This window comes from Melanerpes formicivorus, unplaced genomic scaffold (assembly GCF_026170545.1).
Source record: "Melanerpes formicivorus ecotype bairdi unplaced genomic scaffold, bMelFor1.0.p_v2 SCAF_9, whole genome shotgun sequence".
Lineage (NCBI taxonomy): Eukaryota > Metazoa > Chordata > Aves > Piciformes > Picidae > Melanerpes > Melanerpes formicivorus.
Genome location: NW_027142361.1, coordinates 27,537,680 through 27,558,781, shown reverse-complemented (window position 1 = coordinate 27,558,781; position 21,102 = coordinate 27,537,680). Strand labels below are relative to the sequence as shown.

General features: G+C 48.7%; 2 protein-coding genes across 2 annotated transcripts in view; one reads left to right on the top strand and one right to left on the bottom strand.

The window, feature by feature from the left end:
* The window catches only part of LOC137443487 (GDNF-inducible zinc finger protein 1-like), a 31,004-nt gene extending 14,335 nt beyond the window's left edge, over positions 1-16,669 (bottom strand). The window contains exon 1 of the mRNA XM_068143252.1: positions 16,632-16,669. The gene's annotated coding sequence lies outside the window, so the exon portion shown is untranslated. The remainder of the gene's footprint in view (positions 1-16,631) is intronic.
* LOC137443485 (uncharacterized) lies at positions 9,653-14,476 on the top strand. Its single transcript, XM_068143250.1, has 2 exons — positions 9,653-9,966; positions 10,493-14,476. Exon 2 carries the CDS (start codon positions 10,741-10,743, stop codon positions 11,671-11,673), a length of 933 nt encoding a protein of 310 aa, XP_067999351.1. The 5' UTR covers positions 9,653-9,966; positions 10,493-10,740; the 3' UTR covers positions 11,674-14,476.
* Positions 16,670-21,102: the final 4,433 nt, after the last annotated feature.

Here is a 21,102-nt window from a genome sequence, read left to right as displayed (position 1 = left end):
GATGTGGGCTTCAGCGCTAACAGGAGAAAAAGCAAAGGATGTTAGAAAACATCTGATAGCATGTTTCGCAGTAATGGGAGTTCCACAAACCATTAAGACAGATAATGGGCCAGCATATGTTAGTAAGAGTTTACAGGAATTTATGCAGTTATGGGACATCAAGCACATTACAGGGATTCCCCATTCTCCAACGGGACAGGCAGTGATAGAAAGAGCAAATCAGACATTAAAACAGTATTTACAAAAGCACAAGGAAGGAGAACCCTCTTCTCGGGTAAATAGGGTGTTGTTTGTGTTGAATCATCTGTGTATCTTTGGATCTGAGGAGATACCTCCAGTAGTAAAACATCAGCAGCAAGGAGGTTTAAGGTCTATACAGATGAAAGTACTTTATAGGGACCAACAAACAGGGCAGTGGTTAGGACCCGTAGATGTGTTGTTTATTGGTAGAGGTTATTTTTGTGTGTCCACAGCAGAAGGACCTCGTTGGATCCCGAGTCGGTGGATAAGACCAGCCCCAGTAACGGCAGACAATACGATAACACCCAGTGACGGTAGACAATACAACGACCTGAAAGATGAAGAGGGCAATCATTGTGCTGATAATGGAACTGATAGGATGTGCTGCGATTTATGATATAAATCCTAGAACTAACATGTGGGTGACCTGGGCCAATATGACAGGACAATCAGAGTTTTGTCTATCACTGCAGTCAGCTGGGGATCCTTTTAGGACATGCTAAGAATCAATTTGCAGCATATTCTACAGGGGTTTGTCTAAAGGCTGATAAGGAATCTGAATGTACAGCGAAATTAGTACAAGGCTTAAATACCGCATTGTCTTGGCCCCCTCAAGAGTTGGAGTTATTAGGAGCAATGAAAGTTAAAAATGAGTCTCAGACGTGTGTGTATTTTGGGGGGTTTTATGAGCAACGCAAAAAATTGGAGAACCAAGCTAATCTGTATTTAACCGCGTTTGGTAATGTACAATTAAGGGATTGGTTTAATCAGATGTTGCAGCAAGCTAGAAGCAAGGCTTTTGCACAATAATAAAATAATAAAAGGCTCTGCTGCGGCTCGGGGGGTTCACTTCGTCGGGCAGCTTCCTCGAGACAGCACCCAGACCAGCAACCGCCGGGGACCAGCCGCTGCTCTCCTTTTCGGGCTGCGGGAATCACCATCGCTGCCGAGTTTTGCCGCAGGGAAGGAGCAGCTGCTCTTTCACGTGGTCAGACTCGTGGTCCCAGCGGCGGGAGCGGCTGAATTTAAAAGGCTCTGCTGCGGCTCGGGGGGTTCACTTCGTCGGGCAGCTTCCTCGAGACAGCACCCAGACCAGCAACCGCCGGGGACCAGCCGCTGCTCTCCTTTTCGGGCTGCGGGAATCGCCATCGCTGCCGAGTTTTGCCGCAGGGAAGGAGCAGCCGCTCTTTCACGTGGTCAGACTCGTGGTCCCAGCGGCGGGAGCGGCTGAATTTAAAAGGCTCTGCTGCGGCTCGGGGGGTTCACTTCGTCGGGCAGCTTCCTCGAGACAGCACCCAGACCAGCAACCGCCGGGGACCAGCCGCTGCTCTCCTTTTCGGGCTGCGGGAATCGCCATCGCTGCCGAGTTTTGCCGCAGGGAAGGAGCAGCCGCTCTTTCACGTGGTCAGACTCATGGTCCCAGCGGCGGGAGCGGCTGAATTTAAAAGGCTCTGCTGCGGCTCGAGGGGTTCACTTCGTCGGGCAGCTCTCCCGTGTTCTCTTGTACACTCACGCGCCGCCCTTTTTTTTTTTTTTTAAATTTTTTTTTGTTTTGTTTTTGTTTTTGTTTTTACATTGGCAGTAGGTGCTGTGGCCAGGGACAGCCATGGTTGTAACTCGCAGCAAAATCTCCCTAAAAAAATCAGTGTCGACCCAGACCGAGGTAGAACAGAAGCAGGTAGCTGTCCAGGTATCTGGCTGTAGAGAATGCTGGAGCCTGGCCCTTGAGACGCAGGGTAGTGGGGGCAACTCTTGTATAAGGTGTGAGCAGGTTGACTATCTGCTTAATACGGTGGCCAGACTGAGGGATAAGTTTGCTAGCCTTAGAAATGTAAGGAAATGTAGGAAAGAGATGAACCAGAGGAGGAAGGAGATGGACCAAAGGAGGAAAGAGGTGAATCAGAATCAGAAGAGGAAAGAGTTGAATCGGAGTAAGCAGGCTCTGCAGGCTCCCCCAGCAGAGGCTGGTTATTCAAAAAGCAGAGGTGAATGGACGCAGGTTACTCTCAAAAGACACTGTTACAGTTTGAGCTGGGTGCCCCCCTGCAATGTTTACTTCCTGTGTCCAGAAGTCCAGCCCAGAGGGGTGGACACAGGAAATTATGTAGTATTTCATACCACAATCCTTTGCACCACTATAAGATGCAGTGCGGAGTCTAGCACTCTCTCTTTTCTTCCTCCTCCGTCAGCCGGTAACTGGGGGAGATGTCTCCTGGCTTTGGGCCTGGCTAGGCCCAAGGCCACGGGGGGATGGGCAGTCTCAGATCTGGCCAGCTGAGACTAGCCTAGCAATGGGAGGGGGAAGAAGGAGCCCTGGGGGTCTCGGGTGTACCCTCAGGTGGGGATGGGATCTCTCTGGGTCTGTTTTGGGATCTTTCTTTGTCACTATGCTTTTGCTTTTCTGTAAAAGTTCACTGCTTTCTATTTAAACTTTCCATCGCTTTTGCAATCCATTTGTCTGAGTGTTTATTGTTGCCAGGGGTGGGGAAGGGGGCTGCCTCAACCCAGCACATTCTTGGTAGCAGAGGATGGTTAAGATGGGCAGAGGATCTGCCCCCAACCCCTTTACATTCTTGGCGAGCCAGCCAGGAGTAGGAGTTGGTTATTGTGGCTACTCTGCAGATCGGATTGCAAAAGATAAGGGAGTTTAAATTTAGTTCTGGGCGTCATTTTGTTTTTTTGGCAGTTGGGGGCTCGTGTTGTTGTTGGGGCGACTGTGTTAAGTTCTTGTGGATTGCAGGGGGACTCCTGGTGCGTGACCGGTGGCAGAGAGTCTCTCTTGCTATTTCAAGCAGGGGTGGTTCTTAACCATCGGAATGGGGGCACCGCTTGAGAATGCGGGACCTGCCTTCCCCCACCTTTATTCTCTGCGGAGCGGTAAAAGCGGCAGGGAGTGAAGTGGGGGAGGAGCAGTGGCGAGCAGATCAAAGTCAGGTCCGCTCTCGCTGTGGGGTAGGGCCAGCCGCGGTGAGCGGGCGAGCTCGGCTCTCTATGGGCGAATGGGGACTCCAGCTGAAAGCTGTTCTCAAGGGCCCTGAGGACGTGCTTATGGCTTTCGCTGGAGGAGACGTTTGAATGCCCGAGGGGTGGAGGCGATTTTGATTCTGTACCGCGGCGGCAGAGGTGGGCGGGACCAGCCGTGCGCTCGGAGCGGCGACGGCAGTCCTGGCCGTGCGCTCGGGCTGCGGCGGCGGCAGGACCGGCCGTGCGCTCGGAGCGGCGCCGGCGGTCCTGGCCGTGCGCTCGGGCTGCGGTGGCGGCGGGACCGGCTGTGCGCTCGGAGCGGCGGCGGCGGTCCTGGCCGTGCGCTCGGGTGCGGCGGGGCCGGCCCTAGTCTCTTCCCCGACTTTTTCGGACGAGTTCCGAAAATGGCGCCGAGCACCTGGCTCCACCTCCCCTCTTCTCACTAGGTTGTGGTGCAGCCCCTCCCTCCGCCAGGGGAGGTTAAGTTGTTGGATGCTGTCACGTCTGGGTACGCGAACGCCTAGCGGGAAGGCGGTGTACTGTGACAAGCATCTGTAGAGCCTCGGGCCGCGGCTGGAAGCGGTCAGCACTGGGCTTGGGATAGGTCCGTGCAGGGTTGTGAAAGGCTCAGCGTGCTGTTTTCCTGCAGGGGTGGAGAAGCAGTTAGAGCCTGATTGTTCTGACTGGCTTGCCCCAGGGGTGGAAATATGCCGCTGAGTAAATAGAGATGGGAATAAAGGTTTGGTTGAGAAGTTGTGAGGTTCCTTCCAGGTGACCAGGATGTCCAACGGATCCATGAAGAGCTTGCACCGCAGAAGAGTGAACTCTGCATCGCTGAGAGGTTCTACTAGATGAGGGAAGAAGAACTGGAATGGACGGACACTAGAGCCTGAATGAGAGACTGTTTGGGTGGACGCCCAGATGAAGATATGGACTTCGCCGAACATGTCATCGGAAGATTTCTGATTTGATGATGTGTTTGGGTGCAAAGATTGTGGTATGAAATAAGGGGTGGTATGTTACAGTTTGAGCTGGGTGCCCCCCTGCAATGTTTACTTCCTGTGTCCAGAAGTCCAGCCCAGAGGGGTGGACACAGGAAATTATGTAGTATTTCATACCACAATCCTTTGCACCACTATAAGATGCAGTGCGGAGTCTAGCACTCTCTCTTTTCTTCCTCCTCCGTCAGCCGGTAACTGGGGGAGATGTCTCCTGGCTTTGGGCCTGGCTAGGCCCAAGGCCACGGGGGGATGGGCAGTCTCAGATCTGGCCAGCTGAGACTAGCCTAGCAATGGGAGGGGGAAGAAGGAGCCCTGGGGGTCTCGGGTGTACCCTCAGGTGGGGATGGGATCTCTCTGGGTCTGTTTTGGGATCTTTCTTTGTCACTATGCTTTTGCTTTTCTGTAAAAGTTCACTGCTTTCTATTTAAACTTTCCATCACTTTTGCAATCCGTTTGTCTGAGTGTTTATTGTTTGTCAGGGGTGGGGAAGGGGGCTGCCTCAACCCAGCACAGACACAAAGTTAAACCTCCTTGCCTCCCCTCACCTTCCCCGCTGCTCTTAGAAAACAGATATGGAGCACTGGAAATTGAGGGTGAGGTGGTCCTGATGCCGGAGGACACACCATCTGGGGTTCTCCCTAAGGCTAAGCAGCCTAAGATTAAACAGCCTAAGGCAAAGCAGCCTAAGGTCAAACAGTCTTCTGCTGGCATCAGGACCTGTTCCCTCAATAAAAAGAGGAGGGTAATTGTTATTGGTGATTCCCTTCTGAGGGGAATGGAGGGCCCTATATGTCGGCCTGACCCATCTCATAGGGAACTCTGTTGTCTGCCAGGAGCCCAAGTTAATGATGTTACCAGTAGGCTGCCTAAACTGGTACAGCCCTCTGACTACTACCCCTTACTAGTTATGCAGTTAGGGAATGATGATGTTGCAACCAGAACTCCCAGGGCTATCAAAGATGACTTCAGGGCCCTGGGAGACCTGGTTGAGGGGTCAGGGGCACAAATAATTTTTTCATCAATACCCTTAACTGCAGGAGGGAATACAGTAAGGAACAGGTCAGCAGCTATAGTTAACAAATGGCTTAGAGGCTGGTGCAGTCAAAAGAATTTTGGGTTTTTTGATATTGGGAAACTTTCCACTGCACCAGACCAGCTGGCAACAGATAGAGTACATCTGTCCCAGAGAAGGGGAAAGATCACTGTATATGAGAACGGACTGTCCCCCAAAGATAAAAAGATCCTGGGTAGGGAATTGGCGGGTCTCATCGACAGGGCTTTAAACTAGTTTCGAAGGGGGAAGGGGCTAAAAAGAGTCCTCTCAGACAAGAGTCTGGGGGCGACAAGCTAGAGTCGGAGGTGAAACCAGCAGCCCAGCTGAAGTGCATGTACACTAATGCACGAAGCATGGGTAACAAACAGGAGGAGCTGGAAGCCTTGATGCAGCAGGAAAATTATGATATAGTTGCCATCACAGAGACGTGGTGGGACGACTCACACGACTGGAGCGCTGCAATTGACGGTTACAAGCTCTTCAGGAGAGACAGGCGAGGAAGAAGGGGTGGAGGGGTGGCCCTTTACATCAGGAAGGCACTAGATGCCATTGAGATGGAGATTAGGGACGATCGGGTTGAATGCTTGTGGATAAGAATTAGAGGGAAGACCAGCAGGGCAGACACCCTGGTTGGAGTCTGTTATAGACCACCCAACCAGGAGGAAGATGTTGACGAAGCATTCTATAGGCAGCTTAGGGCTGTCTCAAGATCTCCGGACCTTGTTCTCATGGGCGACTTCAACCTGCCTGACATCTGCTGGGAACTCAACACGGCAGAGAGGAGACAGTCTAGAAGGTTTTTAGAATGCATGGAGGACAGCTTCTTATCCCAGGTGCTGCGAGAGCCTACCAGGGGCAAGGCAATGCTTGACCTCCTCTTCACCAACAGGGAAGGACTGGTGGGTGATGTGGTGGTTGGAGGGTGTTTGGGGTCCAGTGACCACGAGATAATTGAATTCTCGGTTTTTGGTCAAGCCAAGAGGGGCAGGAAGAAGACCTCCACTCTGGACTTCCGGAGGGCAGACTTTGGGTTACTCAAGGAACTAATTCAGAGGGTTCCTTGGGATAAAGCCCTTAAAAACAAAGGGGTCCAGGAGAGCTGGACCTACTTCAATGAAGAATTGTTGAAGGCTCAGGGACAGGCTGTGCCAGTGTGCCAGAAGATGAGCCGCCGGGGCAGACGGCCAGCCTGGATGGTTCATGAACTTTTAATGGAACTGAGGGAAAAAAAGAGGGGGTATCACCTTTGGAAGCGAGGGGAGGCAACCCACAGAATGATTATGGATGTTGCTAGGTCTTGTAGGAAGAGAATTAGGGAGGCAAAAGCACACTTGGAGCTTAAACTGGCCTCTACTGTGAAGGACAACAAAAAGTCCTTCTATAAATACATTAATAGCAAGAGGAAGGGGAAGGAAAACCTCCACTCCTTGGTGGATACGGAGGGGAACATTGTAACCAAGGATAAGGAAAAGGCAGAGATACTTAACACCTTCTTTGCCTCAATTTTTACTAGAAGGGCAGAACGTCTTCCTGACAGCTGGCCTGCAGAGCTAGCAGAAGGGGCCAGGGAGCTGCACAGTTTCCCTATGTTCCATGAGGCGGTAGTTGGAACTCTCCTTAGCAGCTTGGATCCCCACAAGTCCATGGGACCAGATGGGAATCATCCTAGGGTGCTGAGAGAGCTGGCAGATGAGCTGGCCAAGCCACTCTCCATAATTTTCCAGCAGTCCTGGCTCACTGGCGAGGTCCCAGAAGACTGGAAGCTGGCCAACGTGGTGCCCATCCATAAGAAGGGCCGGTTGGATGAGCCAGGGAATTACAGGCCTGTCAGCCTGACCTCAGTGCCAGGCAAGATCATGGAACAAGTCATCCTGAGTGCAATAACACAGCACTTAGAGGATGGCCAAGGGATCAGGCTCAGCCAGCATGGATTTAGGAAGGGCAGGTCCTGCCTGACCAACCTGATCTCCTTCTATGATCAGGTGACCCGCCTGGTGGATGTGGGGAGGCCTGTGGATGTAGTCTACCTGGACCTCAGCAAGGCCTTTGACACCGTCCCCCATAGCAAACTGCTGGCCAAGCTGTCAGCCCATGGCTTGGACGGGAGCACACTGCGATGGGTTAGGAACTGGCTGGAGGGCCGAGCCCAGAGAGTGGTGGTGAATGGTGCCACATCCAGCTGGCAGCCAGTCACTAGTGGTGTGCCCCAAGGATCAGTGCTGGGCCCTGTGCTCTTTAACATCTTTATTGATGACCTGGATGAGGGCATTGAGTCCATCATCAGTAAATTTGCTGACGACACCAAGCTGGGGGCAAGAGTTGATCTGCTGGAGGGTAGAGAGGCTCTGCAGAGGGACCTCGACAGGCTGGACAGATGGGCAGAATCCAACGGCATGAGATTTAACACATCCAAGTGCCGGGTTCTGCACATTGGCCACAACAACCCCATGCAGTGCTACAGGCTGGGGTCAGAGTGGCTGGAGAGCAGCCAGGCAGAGAGGGACCTGGGGGTGCTGGTTGATGGTAGGCTTAACATGAGCCTGCAGTGTGCCCAGGCAGCCAAGAGGGCCAATGGCATCCTGGCCTGCATCAAGAACAGTGTGGCCAGCAGGAGCAGGGAGGTCATTCTGCCCCTGTACACTGCACTGGTTAGGCCACACCTCGAGTACTGTGTCCAGTTCTGGGCCCCTCAGTTTAGGAAGGATGTTGACTTGCTGGAACGAGTCCAGAGAAGAGCAACAAAGTTGGTGAGGGGTTTGGAACACAAGCCCTACGAGGAGAGGCTGAGGGAGCTGGGGCTGCTTAGCCTGGAGAAGAGGAGACTCAGGGGTGACCTTATCACTCTCTACAACTACCTGAAAGGAGGTTGTAGACAGGCTGATGATGGTCTCTTCTCCCAGGCACCCAGTATCAGAACAAGAGGACACAGTCTCAGGCTGCGCCAGGGGAGGTTCAGGTTAGATATTAGGAAGAAGTTCTATACAGAAAGAGTGATTGCGCTATGGAATGGGTTGCCCGGGGAGGTGGTGGAGTCGCCGTCATTGAAGGTGTTCTGAAGGAGACTTGATGGGGTGCTTGGTGCCATGGGTTAGCTGTTTGGGTGGGTTGGATTGGTTGATGGGTTGGACACGATGATCTTGAAGGTCTCTTCCAACCTGGTTTGGTTTATTCTAATAAAGGTTATTCTAATATGTTAAATCATTATCAAGTAAAGGCTGGATGGACTTGACACCCAAAGAGTTAGCAGATTATAATGCTACTGGGGATTTTTGTGGGTTTGGTCAAAGTAAACCACTAGGAGCATATGGGATTAATGGCAAACGGTCCTTATGGAACAACAATACGGCAAAGGCATTACCACCAGGCATATTTTTGATATGTGGAGCACGAGCTTGGCAGGGAGTTCCTGCTAACATATTTGGGGGACCATGTTACTTAGGCCGTTTGACCTTAATGGCTCCGAGCTATCGGCAATGGTTGAATGTTAGCCAAGAAAAACGAACAAAAAGAAGCTTAAAAACCTTAGGTAAAAATTGTAAGGATGAAGTGGAATTATGGTCCAAGCCAGCAAACGCGTTTGCATCGATATTAGCGCCAGGAGTTGCTGCTGCACAAGCATTAAGACAGATAGAAAAATTAGCTTGTTGGTCTGTCAAGCAAGCCAACGTAACGAATGTTGTATTGCAGGAATTACTGATGGACCAAGATAGCATGAGGCATGCGTTATTGCAAAATAGAGCAGCTATAGATTTTTTGCTTTTGGCCCAGGGGCATGGTTGTGAAGATGTAGAAGGTATGTGTTGCTTTAATTTGTCAGATCATAGTTTGTCAATCCATAAGGAAATAGATTGGCTAAAAGAACATACCAAAAAGATCAAGCAAGATGATAATGTAATTGATATGTGGTTAAAGGCATTATTGGGTTCTTGGGCGGGTATATTCCTGCCGATTATTAAGGAAGCTGTTAGAATATTGATTATTGTGGTAATTGTTATTATTGTTGTTAAGATTGTTTATAATTGTATTATGAATAGGATTAATAAGTTATCAGGAAGCTTTGTAGTTGTTAAAGAAAACGGGGGAATTATTGTGGAGGAATGGATCGCTCAGAAGGGTCCCGATACAGCAACAGACTTCTCAGAACATGACCTGCAGAAGCATCGAACCCGTGCTCGGACTACCAGAGACTTGATTGAACTAGTGTAACCCTGAAAGCTGAGAATAACCCTTGAGTTGTTTACGACCCTGAGAGCTCTGGAGAGCCCCGAAGAACTGATAAGCAGAAACTTGTGATCAGCTGTGCCAGGGTGTGTAAACTGCAAGAGGAGGAGTCGACGTCAGTTATGTGCCAGTAAGATAATGGCTAGTAGGCATAATTAGCTGAAACTGTACATAAGCTTGTCTGACGTTCTAATAAGCAAGAGAGAGAGAGTATCCCATAGCAAAAAAAAAAAAAAAAGGTTTTTTTTTAATGGTACCAATAAGAGATCAGTATTACTAGGATGAGCAAAAACACATTATTGTGGGTAATTTTTATATTGGGCAAAGCAATGAAGCTCTTTTGCTCTTGCTGATTGCCTGCAAGTTTTCTGTCTGTGAAGCTAGAGCCTGGCCAGATCTACCTTTACAGATTAAAGAAATCTTGCTACCCTTAAACAAATTATGATTTTTTACCATCCTAGAGAAAATAAAGATGCAACATAACAGGTAATAATGAATTGATTGAACTTTTTCAGACGTGTCTGATAGGGATACCCAGACTTAATGTAAATATGTTTGTTAATTATAGTAGTAAGTTTTAAGGTTCTTAGGCATTATTGTACTAATTTTGATTATTGTCAAACTTGTTTATTGTGGTACAATGGGCAAAGGAAAGAGGCCTGCAGGATCATCTGGCCTTTTGATAAGATAAGGGATACCTGCAGGACTGCCTGGTGCCCTGCCAAGATAAGGAATGCCACAGAACATGATGGATGTAGCTGAATTATCACGAAGTGTCACAAGGGCACTGTAGTCATGTAATCGTGAGGGTCGTAAAACAAGTAGGGGGCTTACCCAAACAAGATGTGTGTGGCCTGCTGAAGTAGGATGTTAAAACTGCAAGAGGTGGGGTTGACATGTAATCTGTAACCAATAGTATGTTACCAAGTAGGCATAGTTATACTAAACTGTATATAAGATGTGTCTGATGCTCAATAAAGTTGGATTCCGCTGATCACATTGGTCGTTGTAGCGGCCCCTTCTTGCAACTAATGGTGGAGAATGCGGGCAAGCTAATGAAGACAAAGGCTAGGATCTAAGAAGTTCTTTGGGACTTGGGAGATTCGGAGTAAGCCTGGAGGCAAGAAGACGGCCGGCCCGGGATAGCAGTACCGGAGGCTGCAAGAAAAGGGAAGACAGCCTTGAAGCCGAAGACGCTGTAGAGCCGGGAACTGCTTAAACGAGGACTGTGCGCACAGGTATTAAAGTTTAAATACGGATATGGATAGGCAGGCAGCGTATGATTTATTTAAATGCTTTTTAGAAAAGCGACAGTGTAAGTTAAATTTTTTAAAGAAAAGGGAGTTAGTACCCATGTTAGAATATGCAGAGGAGGAATTTCCTCCATCGCCTCACTCTTCTGAATTGCCGAAGGGTGAAGAAGTTGTGGAGACAAAGGAAGTGAAAAGGGAAGAGGTTAACGATGATTTAGGACAAAGAAACAGAGATTATTGGAGAAGGGTTGCAGAGCATTTACACGAGGAGGGAGATGAAGAAGGAGAATGGCGTAAGTTAGGAGATAAGCTTTTTGACAAACTGTGGGACTGGGTTACCATCAAGCTGCAAAAGCCGTGGCGAGAATGCATGAACTGTGTTAAAACCTATGAACTGGAACAGCGAATGGCTGCTGCAGTTAGAGCAACTTTGTCAGGACGAGATGCAGCGCCAGGTGTATCTGAGTTGCAGCTGAAAGATGTGTTTGAGAACTATCGACCGATCGACCGGGGCCGCCCCCGATACATCTTGCGGCGACCACACCGTTTACCAGTCGTCACCACTGCCGTTTGCACACAGCGGGGAAAAAGCCGAAAAAAGGCGGCTCAGTGTGTTCGACCCCTTTTATCAACACCTTCCTCTGACATCGCCAGCGAGGGCCCGGATTCGGAAGACAACATCGGCAGCGAGGAATTCAAACAGCGCCGACTTTGCTTTACGGCCCCTCTTAGAAAAAATGGAGCGCTTGGAGGCTCGCAATTACGGCTTTCTTATGGCCGCACTCCTCCCGCGAGCCCTGACGATCCCCGCGGATACCGACGGCTCCGACCAAGGCCGTACCGGCTGACGCACCACCGACACCGACAGCACCGACAGGAGCAGCGACCCAGCCGCGGCCACGGCAGCAGCCCCCGCCCCTTTCCCCCGAAGCGGCTTTAGCCGCACTACTCTGCTCTGATTTAAAGCAACAGTACTCATTTTGTCATTTCTGATTGTAATGTCTTTCAGAGATTTGTTATTTACGAGTTTTGTTAAGTTTTTCTAATAAGCATAATAAATAAGTAAGCATTTGGTATTTACAGGTACTTGGTACATAGTAATTGCAGTAAGGTGTAAGTACTTTGTAATGAGTTTATATTGTATGATTTTCTTTTGGTTCGAACCTTTTTTCTAATTGTGTGCCTATAGGCTTTTCAAAGGAGCTCCATGTAATATAGTTAAGGAATGTATAAACAGGTTTTAATTTTTGGAAAGTGTTTTTTAGTTAATGTAACAATTTCATTTCTTTTTAGACACTGATTTGATGGATTAATTTTAACATAGTTTTTTAAGGTTTTAAGGATTTTTGGTATTAGCATAAGTTAAGGGTTTGTTATAGGTATATTATGGAATGAGATTTTTGGTCTTATTTTGTATTTGTAATAGTTTTTTTTTAAGGATTATATATATATAATGGTATCAATAAGAGATTAGCATTATTAGGATGAGCAAAAAGGCTATTAGGCAAAGCAATGAAGCTCTTTTGCTCTTGCTGTTTGCCTGCAAGTTTTCTGTCTGTGAAGCTAGAGCCTGGCCAGATCTACCTTTACAGATTAAAGAAATCTTGCTGCTATTAAACAATTTATGATTTTTGACTATCCTAGAGAAAATAAAAATGCAACATACCCCTAAAGCAGATTGTAAAACAGTGTTAAGGATTGCATTTACGTTTTAATCTTTGCAATGTGTTAAGGCATAATCAAGTATTTTTTGTTAGTAAGAGGAGTGAAATGCAAAGATCGAAACTATTAAGATCTAAATTTCTTTTTTACAATGTCTGTTATCTTTGACCAGGTATTATGCCAGCTTTGTTAAAACATTGTTATTAGTTCAACTTAAGCCTTGTACCTTGTTGGACAATAGACCACAAAAGATTTTAAATGATGTAAAAGGTCCCATTAAGATTAATGGACAACCGGTTGGAGCATGCTGTGACGCATGTTGAAATCAAGGCCATAACTAGCAAAAGGGTTTATGTCCTATATTATTGTTTTAATTGTGTTGTATGAATCTGTTAGATCACTTAGTCTCAATGCATAAGCATGTTCAAGAACTGGAATAGAGAGTAACACATTTGCAGATTGATAATAATGATTAGTTTAAAGAATTGTTTAATACTTAGGGCTGTATATCATAATTGTTCAATGATTGTATGATTAGAGAAAATGTTTATATGGATTTAAATGTTAACTCATCAGTTTGTTGTAATTTTAAATAGTTATAGGAAAAGTCAAAATCAATTATAGCACAAAATACATTTTAATGTTAGGTTATAAAAAAAAAAGAGGGGAATTCAGGTATTATGTTATAAGAAAGAATAGTTAAAGCATACTATGTTCTCAAATCTTCATTTTATATGTGATTTAACAAAATTTAGAGAGGATGTAAGAATTATGGACGTTTTAGCTAGGAGAAACTTGAAATAAAAAGAAACAGCATTAGGCCAACGGTGAGCATTAATAGGACCCAGTACCTTTCCTTAGCAGAAACAAAACACCTTACGGGGTCCTTGACTCAAGCTTTAAAGAAAACGGGGGAAAAGAGGTCAGGAGAGTGTACAGACCTGAGTATTGGAATGGGTCTTTCCATCCTTACAACCACAACATACCATTTTTCAAACAATTTTTGAAGGTGCTCTCATTAAGACTGCACCTTTGCAAGATAAGATTTTAGGCTGGATGTCGCAGCAATCGTGGATTGGTATACCAAAATATAAGGAGTAACCAATTGTGGGTGCTCTGACAGTATTTACAGATGCAGGGAAGCGTTCCCGAAAAGCTGCAGTGACTTGGCAAGACAAGAATATTAACCAGAGGAGACATGTGATGTTAGAGGCAGAAACACAGGACTCACTTCAAACTTTGGAATTGTTGGCAGTGTTGTGGGAATTACAGCATTGGATGAGCCAACCTCTTAATAATAGTGTCAGATTCCATGTATGTTACAGGGGTTGTACAACGGATAGAGGATGCCCTGATTAAAGATGTAACAAATAAGATTATATGAGTTGATGTTGAGGTTACAACAAGCCATAAGATGTGGGTCAGCATCATATTGTATTTTGCATATAGAAGTCATAAGTTTGATGTTGGCCTGGGAGAAGGAAACGTTCGAGCAGATAAATTGGTATCCTTATCTGTACCAGTCTCAGCCTCAGTAAAGGCCTGAGAAGCACATATGACCTTTCATCAAAATACGAAAGGGTTGGCCAAGGAAGCATTGCGCTTTTTGTTTATTATTATTATTATAGCTGCACGAATAATATTTAGATGTGTAATGAAACAGTTTGATCATTTTACTGAATCTTTTCTAGTTGTTAAAGAAAACAGGGGAATTGTGGTACAATGGGCAAAGGAAAGAGGCCTGCAGGATCATCTGGCCTTTTGATAAGATAAGGGATACCTGCAGGACTGCCTGGTGCCCTGCCAAGATAAGGAATGCCACAGAACATGATGGATGTAGCTGAATTATCACGAAGTGTCACAAGGGCACTGTAGTCATGTAATCGTGAGGGTCGTAAAACAAGTAGGGGGCTTACCCAAACAAGATGTGTGTGGCCTGCTGAAGTAGGATGTTAAAACTGCAAGAGGTGGGGTTGACATGTAATCTGTAACCAATAGTATGTTACCAAGTAGGCATAGTTATACTAAACTGTATATAAGATGTGTCTGATGCTCAATAAAGTTGGATTCCGCTGATCACATTGGTCGTTGTAGCGGCCCCTTCTTGCAACAGTTTATAATTGTATTATGCAAAGTGTTCAAAGAATAACCTCCAAGGCCTTACTTGCACAAAAGAAAACCGGGGGAATTTGTTGGGGTTTGTTTTGAGCAAGAGGGGCCTTGGGTCCCAGGAACGCCTGTGCAATTCAGGCCTTGAAGAATTCTCTGTTGATAATATAGTGGCGCCGTAAGAGATGTGAGAAAGTGCTGATTGCTTGGTATGCTGAAGCCCAGCTGCCCCTGAGATGGGAGGCAAGCAAGATAAGGAGGAGGCGAGATCCGGGGAAGAGAGCAATTAGGCCGGATAGAAGAATTCCACAGAGTTGTGAAAACAATGATGTAACCTTTTAGAGAGCAACCAATAGTATGTTGCCAAGTGGGCATAATTATAGCAAACTGTATATAAGATGTGTCTGATGCTCAATAAAGTTGGATTCCGCTGATCACATTGGTTGTTAAAGCGGCCCCTTCTTGCAGTAGGAAGAGACCTTCAAGATCGTGTCCAACCCATCAATCAATCCAACCCACCCAAACAGCTAACCCATGGCACCAAGCACCCCATCAAGTCTCCTTCTGAACACCTTCAATGACGGCGACTCCACCACCTCCCCGGGCAGCCCATTCCATAGCGCAATCACTCTTTCTGTATAGAACTTCTTCCTAACATCCAACCTGAACCTCCCCTGGCGCAGCCTGAGACTGTGTCCTCTTGTTCTGGTACTGGGTGCCTGGGAGAAGAGACCATCATCAACCTGTCTAAAAAAAAAAATGCCGCCCCCCCCCCCCGCACCGGTGCTCAGTGCTCTGCCCCCTCTGTGCCCACCGCCCGCAGCGGGGGCGCCGCCGCCCCCCCCTCATCCTGCGCCAGTGGCCGGGCCAGGCTCAGCCGGCTCCTGGCCGGCGCCTCGCCCTCGGCGGCCGCCACGCAGCTGAGAGGCCGCAGCCGGAGCCGGAGCGGGGCCCTGTGGCCCGCCCAACCGGACAATACTTACAGCCCTTTTCTTGCCTGGGTCTTTGTGCACTAGAATTACAGGCAGTCGCGACAGTTGGGAGCTCCTTCCCTTGCCTTTATCTTACAACTTTTGGCTGAATCTACCCGTGTTCTGAGAGGCTTCCAGGATCCCTCTTCCGGGCCACCGAAATCGGCGGGGGCGCCCCCCCTTCCAAAGGGTCCGTGAAGTCGTCCCAGGCAGGGTAATCACGTCGGATCACCAAATTGTGAGAAACGAACTCACTGCTGAAAATTTATAACCAGTTTATTATAAAATAAAGGCAACACAGCGCTGGGCGCATAGCGAGTTTGCTAGAGGCGTACCCCAACAACACGAGGTGAACTGATATAGATGGCAAACATACATATTAATATATTAAAACGTACATATTCATATATTCCCCAGCACGCTCCCACCCCTCTCCATCAGGACTGACAAAACCTGCACTTTTGACCTGGCCAGTCTTTAGACCTGTTGGCACCTCCCCTTTCTCTCCCAATACCCCACACAATACAGACCATCAGCCCAACGATCCAGGCCAACGATCGGGCCGCCCGGTCCCCAGTAATTCCCCTTGCGAAAGCCAAATATTATAACCAGTTTCTCACAACTCCCAACCCTATCCAAAAGGTACCTCGCAGTGCTGTTCCTTAAACCACTACAAAACACAGCTGTGATCATCTTCTGGCTCTCATCGTTTGTGTGCCCAGCACATTCCTAGGTGTGTAGAGGCCTGCAGCATCCAGAAAGCCCCACAGCCCCTGCAAGGACTCCAGACACCAAAGCCACTGTCGCCTGTGTTTGGCAGCAGCGCATCTCCTCACGGCATGACCTTCGTCCCACAGCAGGGCTGAGACCTGGGACAGGCCAGATGTCACCCATCACCCGCACAAGGGATATGCCGCCACCCCCCCCATGGACTGCCCACGGGCGATGCCTCGCCCCTGCCATGCCTGCCCGAGAGGCGTCGAGGTTGTGCCCCAAGGACAGTGAGCACCCTCCCGCCCCATGGGGCAGGGCGGGGCAGGGCGGGGCAGGGCTGGCAGCAACCAGGCTCCCATCCCACCCTCCTCAGGGTCCTCCCCAGTAGCTCCCAGGGCTTCTCCCCACTACCCAGCCCCTCAGCGTCCCTGCCCAGCCTTACCCTGCCAGGCGGGCCGGGCCACCCCGCTCCCGCCTAAGCCACGCTCCTCCCGCCTGGGAGCCCGCCCTGGGCGAAGCCACCCCTGCCCCCTCCCCTCTTCTCTCCCTTTCTGCCGCAGCTGAATGGTACAGCCTGGCAGGGCCCTGCTGCCCGACAGCAACATGGCCGCCACAGCCTCAACGCGCTGGACTGCTTGGCTTTAGCGGCCATGTTGAGTGAGGGAGGTGGCGGGCCGGAAGCCGTCTGCCATGGCGGCAGTGGGCAGGGTGTTCCCGCTCTGCCCGGGCAGAGGCATGCGGGGCGCCTTCTCCTGCCACATCCCTCAGAATTCTGCAGAGCCGCGGGCAGATGCGAGTTTGACCCCATTCATTGCAGTGTCTCCCGCTGCGTTGCTGGTTATTTTCCCTGAAGAAGCTGCAGCAGCTCCCTCATTAAGTCAGGAATACCCCAGGGTGCCAGGCCGTGCTTATTCCTGCTTGCGTAGATTTGAGAAGGGCACCTGCCTCAGGCAGAAGGAAAAGCTACATGTCTATACAAGTTCTTAGTGCTCCAGGTCTCACAGATGAGGTTGCAGGGCTTCAGACCTGAAAACCTACTCTGAGCTGAAAGCCCATTCATTCAACCTGGCTGCCAGGACTCGATTCATTCAGCTGCAAAATAAACAATTCCTGTGGGAATCACACAATCACAGAATGTGAAGGGCTGGAAGGGACCTCAAAAGCTCATCCAGTACACCCCTGCTGCCAGAGCAGGGTCACCTAGGGCAGGTCACACAGGAACACATCCAGGCAGGCATGGTGGGTTTGAGAGAAGGGCTCAGCCTTCTCCCCCCACATAAAGAGGAAGAAAGAAACCACAGCTAGCCAGCTGGAAGAGCAAAGGGAAAATGCTATATTTACAAGCAATTTTGGGAAATGCAGGATATATACACAATTTACAGTATTTACAATATATACACAGAAATATATGGCAAAACAAAAAAGAAACAATAATACAGGAACGAAATTCCCTCCTCTGGAGGAGGGTTCCCCCCCTGTACCCCCTTATCTCCCCTTTTTCCCCAAAGAGGGTTAGAAAGAGAGAAAAAAAGCAGTTATTAATTAAAGCAAAGAATATTAGTAGGCCTTAGTTGCTTATCTGTCCAAGGTCAGTCTGGCAGGAAGCCCAGAAGCAGACAAGCTGGAAAGGGGAAAGGAAAGGAGCGAACTGAGGAAAGTCCTAGCTGCACCTAAGCTTAAAACTGCATTTTTACCAATCCACCAAAGAAATTAGTTTAGAATATCTGATTGCTTTCATTAATATTCCAAAACATTCAGCCATAGTGTCCCAGCACTGTCTCTTTCTTAAAGGCACAGCCTCAAACAGTCACAGCAGGTCTTGGATATCTCCAGAGAGGGAGACTCCACATTCCCCCTTGGGCAGCCTGTTTCAGGGCTCTGTCACCCTCACAGTAAAATAATTCTTCCTCCTGTTTCCATGGCACTTCCTCTGCCTCAACTTCCACCACTGCCTCTTGTGCTGGCATTGGGCATCACCCAGCAAAGCCTGGCTCCAGCCTCTGGGCACTCACCCTGCATATCTTGATCAACAGCAATGAGGTCACCTCTCAGGCTCCTCCAAGCTAAGAGCCCTCTGCTCCTTCAGTCTCTCCCCATAAGGATAATGTTCCATTCCCTTCATCATTTTTGTGGTTCTACACTGGACTCTCTCAAGCAGTTCCCTGAGGTCCTTCCTGAACTGAGGGGCCCAGAACTGGACACAATATTCCAGATGTGGCCTCACCAGGGCAGAGTAGAGAGGGAGGAGAACCTCCCTCAACCTACTAACCACAGACCATCTAATCCACCTTAGGATGCCCTTGGCCTTCCTGGCCGCCTGTGGTGGGTGGAAGGGTAAGGCCAAGAAGCCTCCTCCCTTCCCCCTTGTAAGGTAAAGGGAAAGAAACTTGAAGGGAAAGGAAAAAAAACTCACAAGCTGAATTAGCAAAGCAGTGGAGCTATATTTACAAAGCAGTGTAGGATTTGCAGGGGAATATTTACAAATTTACAATATCTACAATATATACAAAGATATACAATAAAGTAACACAGAAATGAGAGTAGCCCCCCTTGCCGAGGGGTTCCCCACCTCCGCTCTCCCCTCTCTCCCCCCCCCTTTCCCAAGAGTAGTTCGGAAAAGAGGGAGAAAAAAGAGAAAGAAGTTAAAAGCAGTTTTGTGTTAATTGGAAAGGAGTCAATACAGGCCTTCTATCTTATCTTCAAGGCCGAGGCCTTGGCAGAAAGCCCAGCACAGAAAGCTGCAGCACGAAGAAGAGGCGGAAGCAAGACTGACTGAGAAGTGCTGGAAATGTCCAGTTCACTCCCAGTTCCGAAGGTGCTTCCTCCCACTCTCCCAATGAAATTAGTTTAGATTATTCCTTCCGTTTACCAACTTCCGTCCACCATATTTCCTTTCTTAAGGGTACAGCCTCAAACGGTCACACCGCCAGAGCACATTGCTGACTCATGGTCACCCTTCCATCCACCAGGACCCCCAGGTCCTTTTCCCCTTCACTGCTCTCCCACAGGTCAGTCCCCAGCCTATACTGGTGCATGGGGTTGCTCTTTCCCAGGTGAAAGATACTACTCTTGCCCTTGTTGAACCTCATTAAATTTCTCCCTGCCCAGCTCACAGCCTATCCAGGCAGAACACTCCTGTGTCAGCTGCTGCTCCCAGTTTGGTGCCATCAGCAAACTTGCTGGCAGTGCCCTCTGTGCCCTCATCCAGGTCACTGATGAATATACTGAACAGCACTGGTCCCAGCACTGACCCCTGAGGGACTCCATTAAATAGAGGCTTCTGTCGTAGGGTTGAGGGAAAGGCCAGGCCCTTTCCCCCGCCCTGTGAGTAGAGGGAAAGAAAGTTGAAAGGGAAAAAAAAAATCTCACAGCCGGATTAGCAAAGGAGTGGGTGCTGTATATTTACAAAGCAGTTTAGGAAAATGCAGGTTTATGTACAGAATTTACAGTATTTACAATATATACAGAAATATACAACAAAGTAGCACAGAAATGAGAGTTCCCTCCTCTGCTGAGGGGAGTTCCCCACCCCTGTATCCCCCTTCTCTCCCCTTTTCCCCAGAAAGGGTTAGAAAGAGAGAGAGAAAAAAAACAGTTGTTAATTGGAAAGCTGTTAATACAGGCCTTGCAGTATATCAGTTTCAAGGTCAGTTTGGCCGAAAGCCCAGAAAACTGAGAGCTGCAAGCCACCAAAGGAGGGGAAGACAGACTGACCAGAAAACTGCTGTACTCCCAGTTCAAAAAGTGCTTCCCCCCAATCTACCAATGAAATTAGTTTAGATCCATCTTTTGTTTACAAACATTCCACCACAATGTCCCCTTCCTTAAAGGGACAGCCTCAAACGGTCACAGGCTTCCAACTAGACTCTGTCCCACTGACCAAAACTCTCTGACTTCTTCCCTTCAACCAGTTCCCTTCCACCTCACTCCCTGTTCATCCAGACCACAGTGCCTCAGCTTAGCTGCGAGGATGCTGTGGGAGACAGTGTCAAATGCTTTACTGAAATCAAGATAAACCATAAAGACTGGCAGGGCAGACACCCTGGTTGGAGTCTGTTATAGACCACCCAACCAGGAGGAAGATGTTGATGAAGCATTCTATAGGCAGCTTAAGGCTGTCTCAAGATCTCCGGACATTGTTCTCATGGGCAACTTCAACCTGCCTGACATCTGCTGGGATCTCAACACAGCAGAGAGGAGACAGTCTAGGAAGTTCTTAGAGTGCATGGAGAACAGCTTCTTTTTCAGGTGCTGCGAGAGCCTACCAGGGGCAAGGCTATGCTTGACCTCCTCTTCATCAATAGGGAAGGGCTGGTGGGTGATGTGGTGGTTGGAGGGTGTTTAGGGGCCAGTGACCATGAGATAATTGAATTTTCAGTTTTTGGTCAAGCTAAGAGGGGTAGCAAGTAGACCTCCACTCTGGACTTCCGGAGGGCAGTCTTAAGGTTACTCAAGGAACTAATTCAGAGGGTTCGTTGGGATAAAGCCCTTAATAATAAAGGGTGTAATGGGTTGGGGCAGACCCCCCCTCCCCACCACGCGCAGAAATAACAACTCAGACAAACAGATTGCAAAAGTGATGGAAAGTTTAAATAGAACAGTGAGTGCGTGCAGAGAATTAGAAACACAGTGACAAGAAGAAACCCCAAAACAGACCCAGAGAGATCCCATCCCCACCTGAGGGTGCACCCAAAACCCCCAGGGCTCCTCCTTCCCCCCCCCCCCCCCCCCCGCTAGGCTATTCTCAGCTGGCCAGATCTGAGACTGCCCATCCCCCCGTGGCCTTGGGCCTAACCAGGCCCATGGCCGGGAGATCTCTCCCCCAGTTACCAGGTGGCGGAGAGGAAGGAAAGAGGAAGTGCCAGATCCCACCGTGAAACTTATAGTGGTGCAAGGGATCATGGTAGGAAATA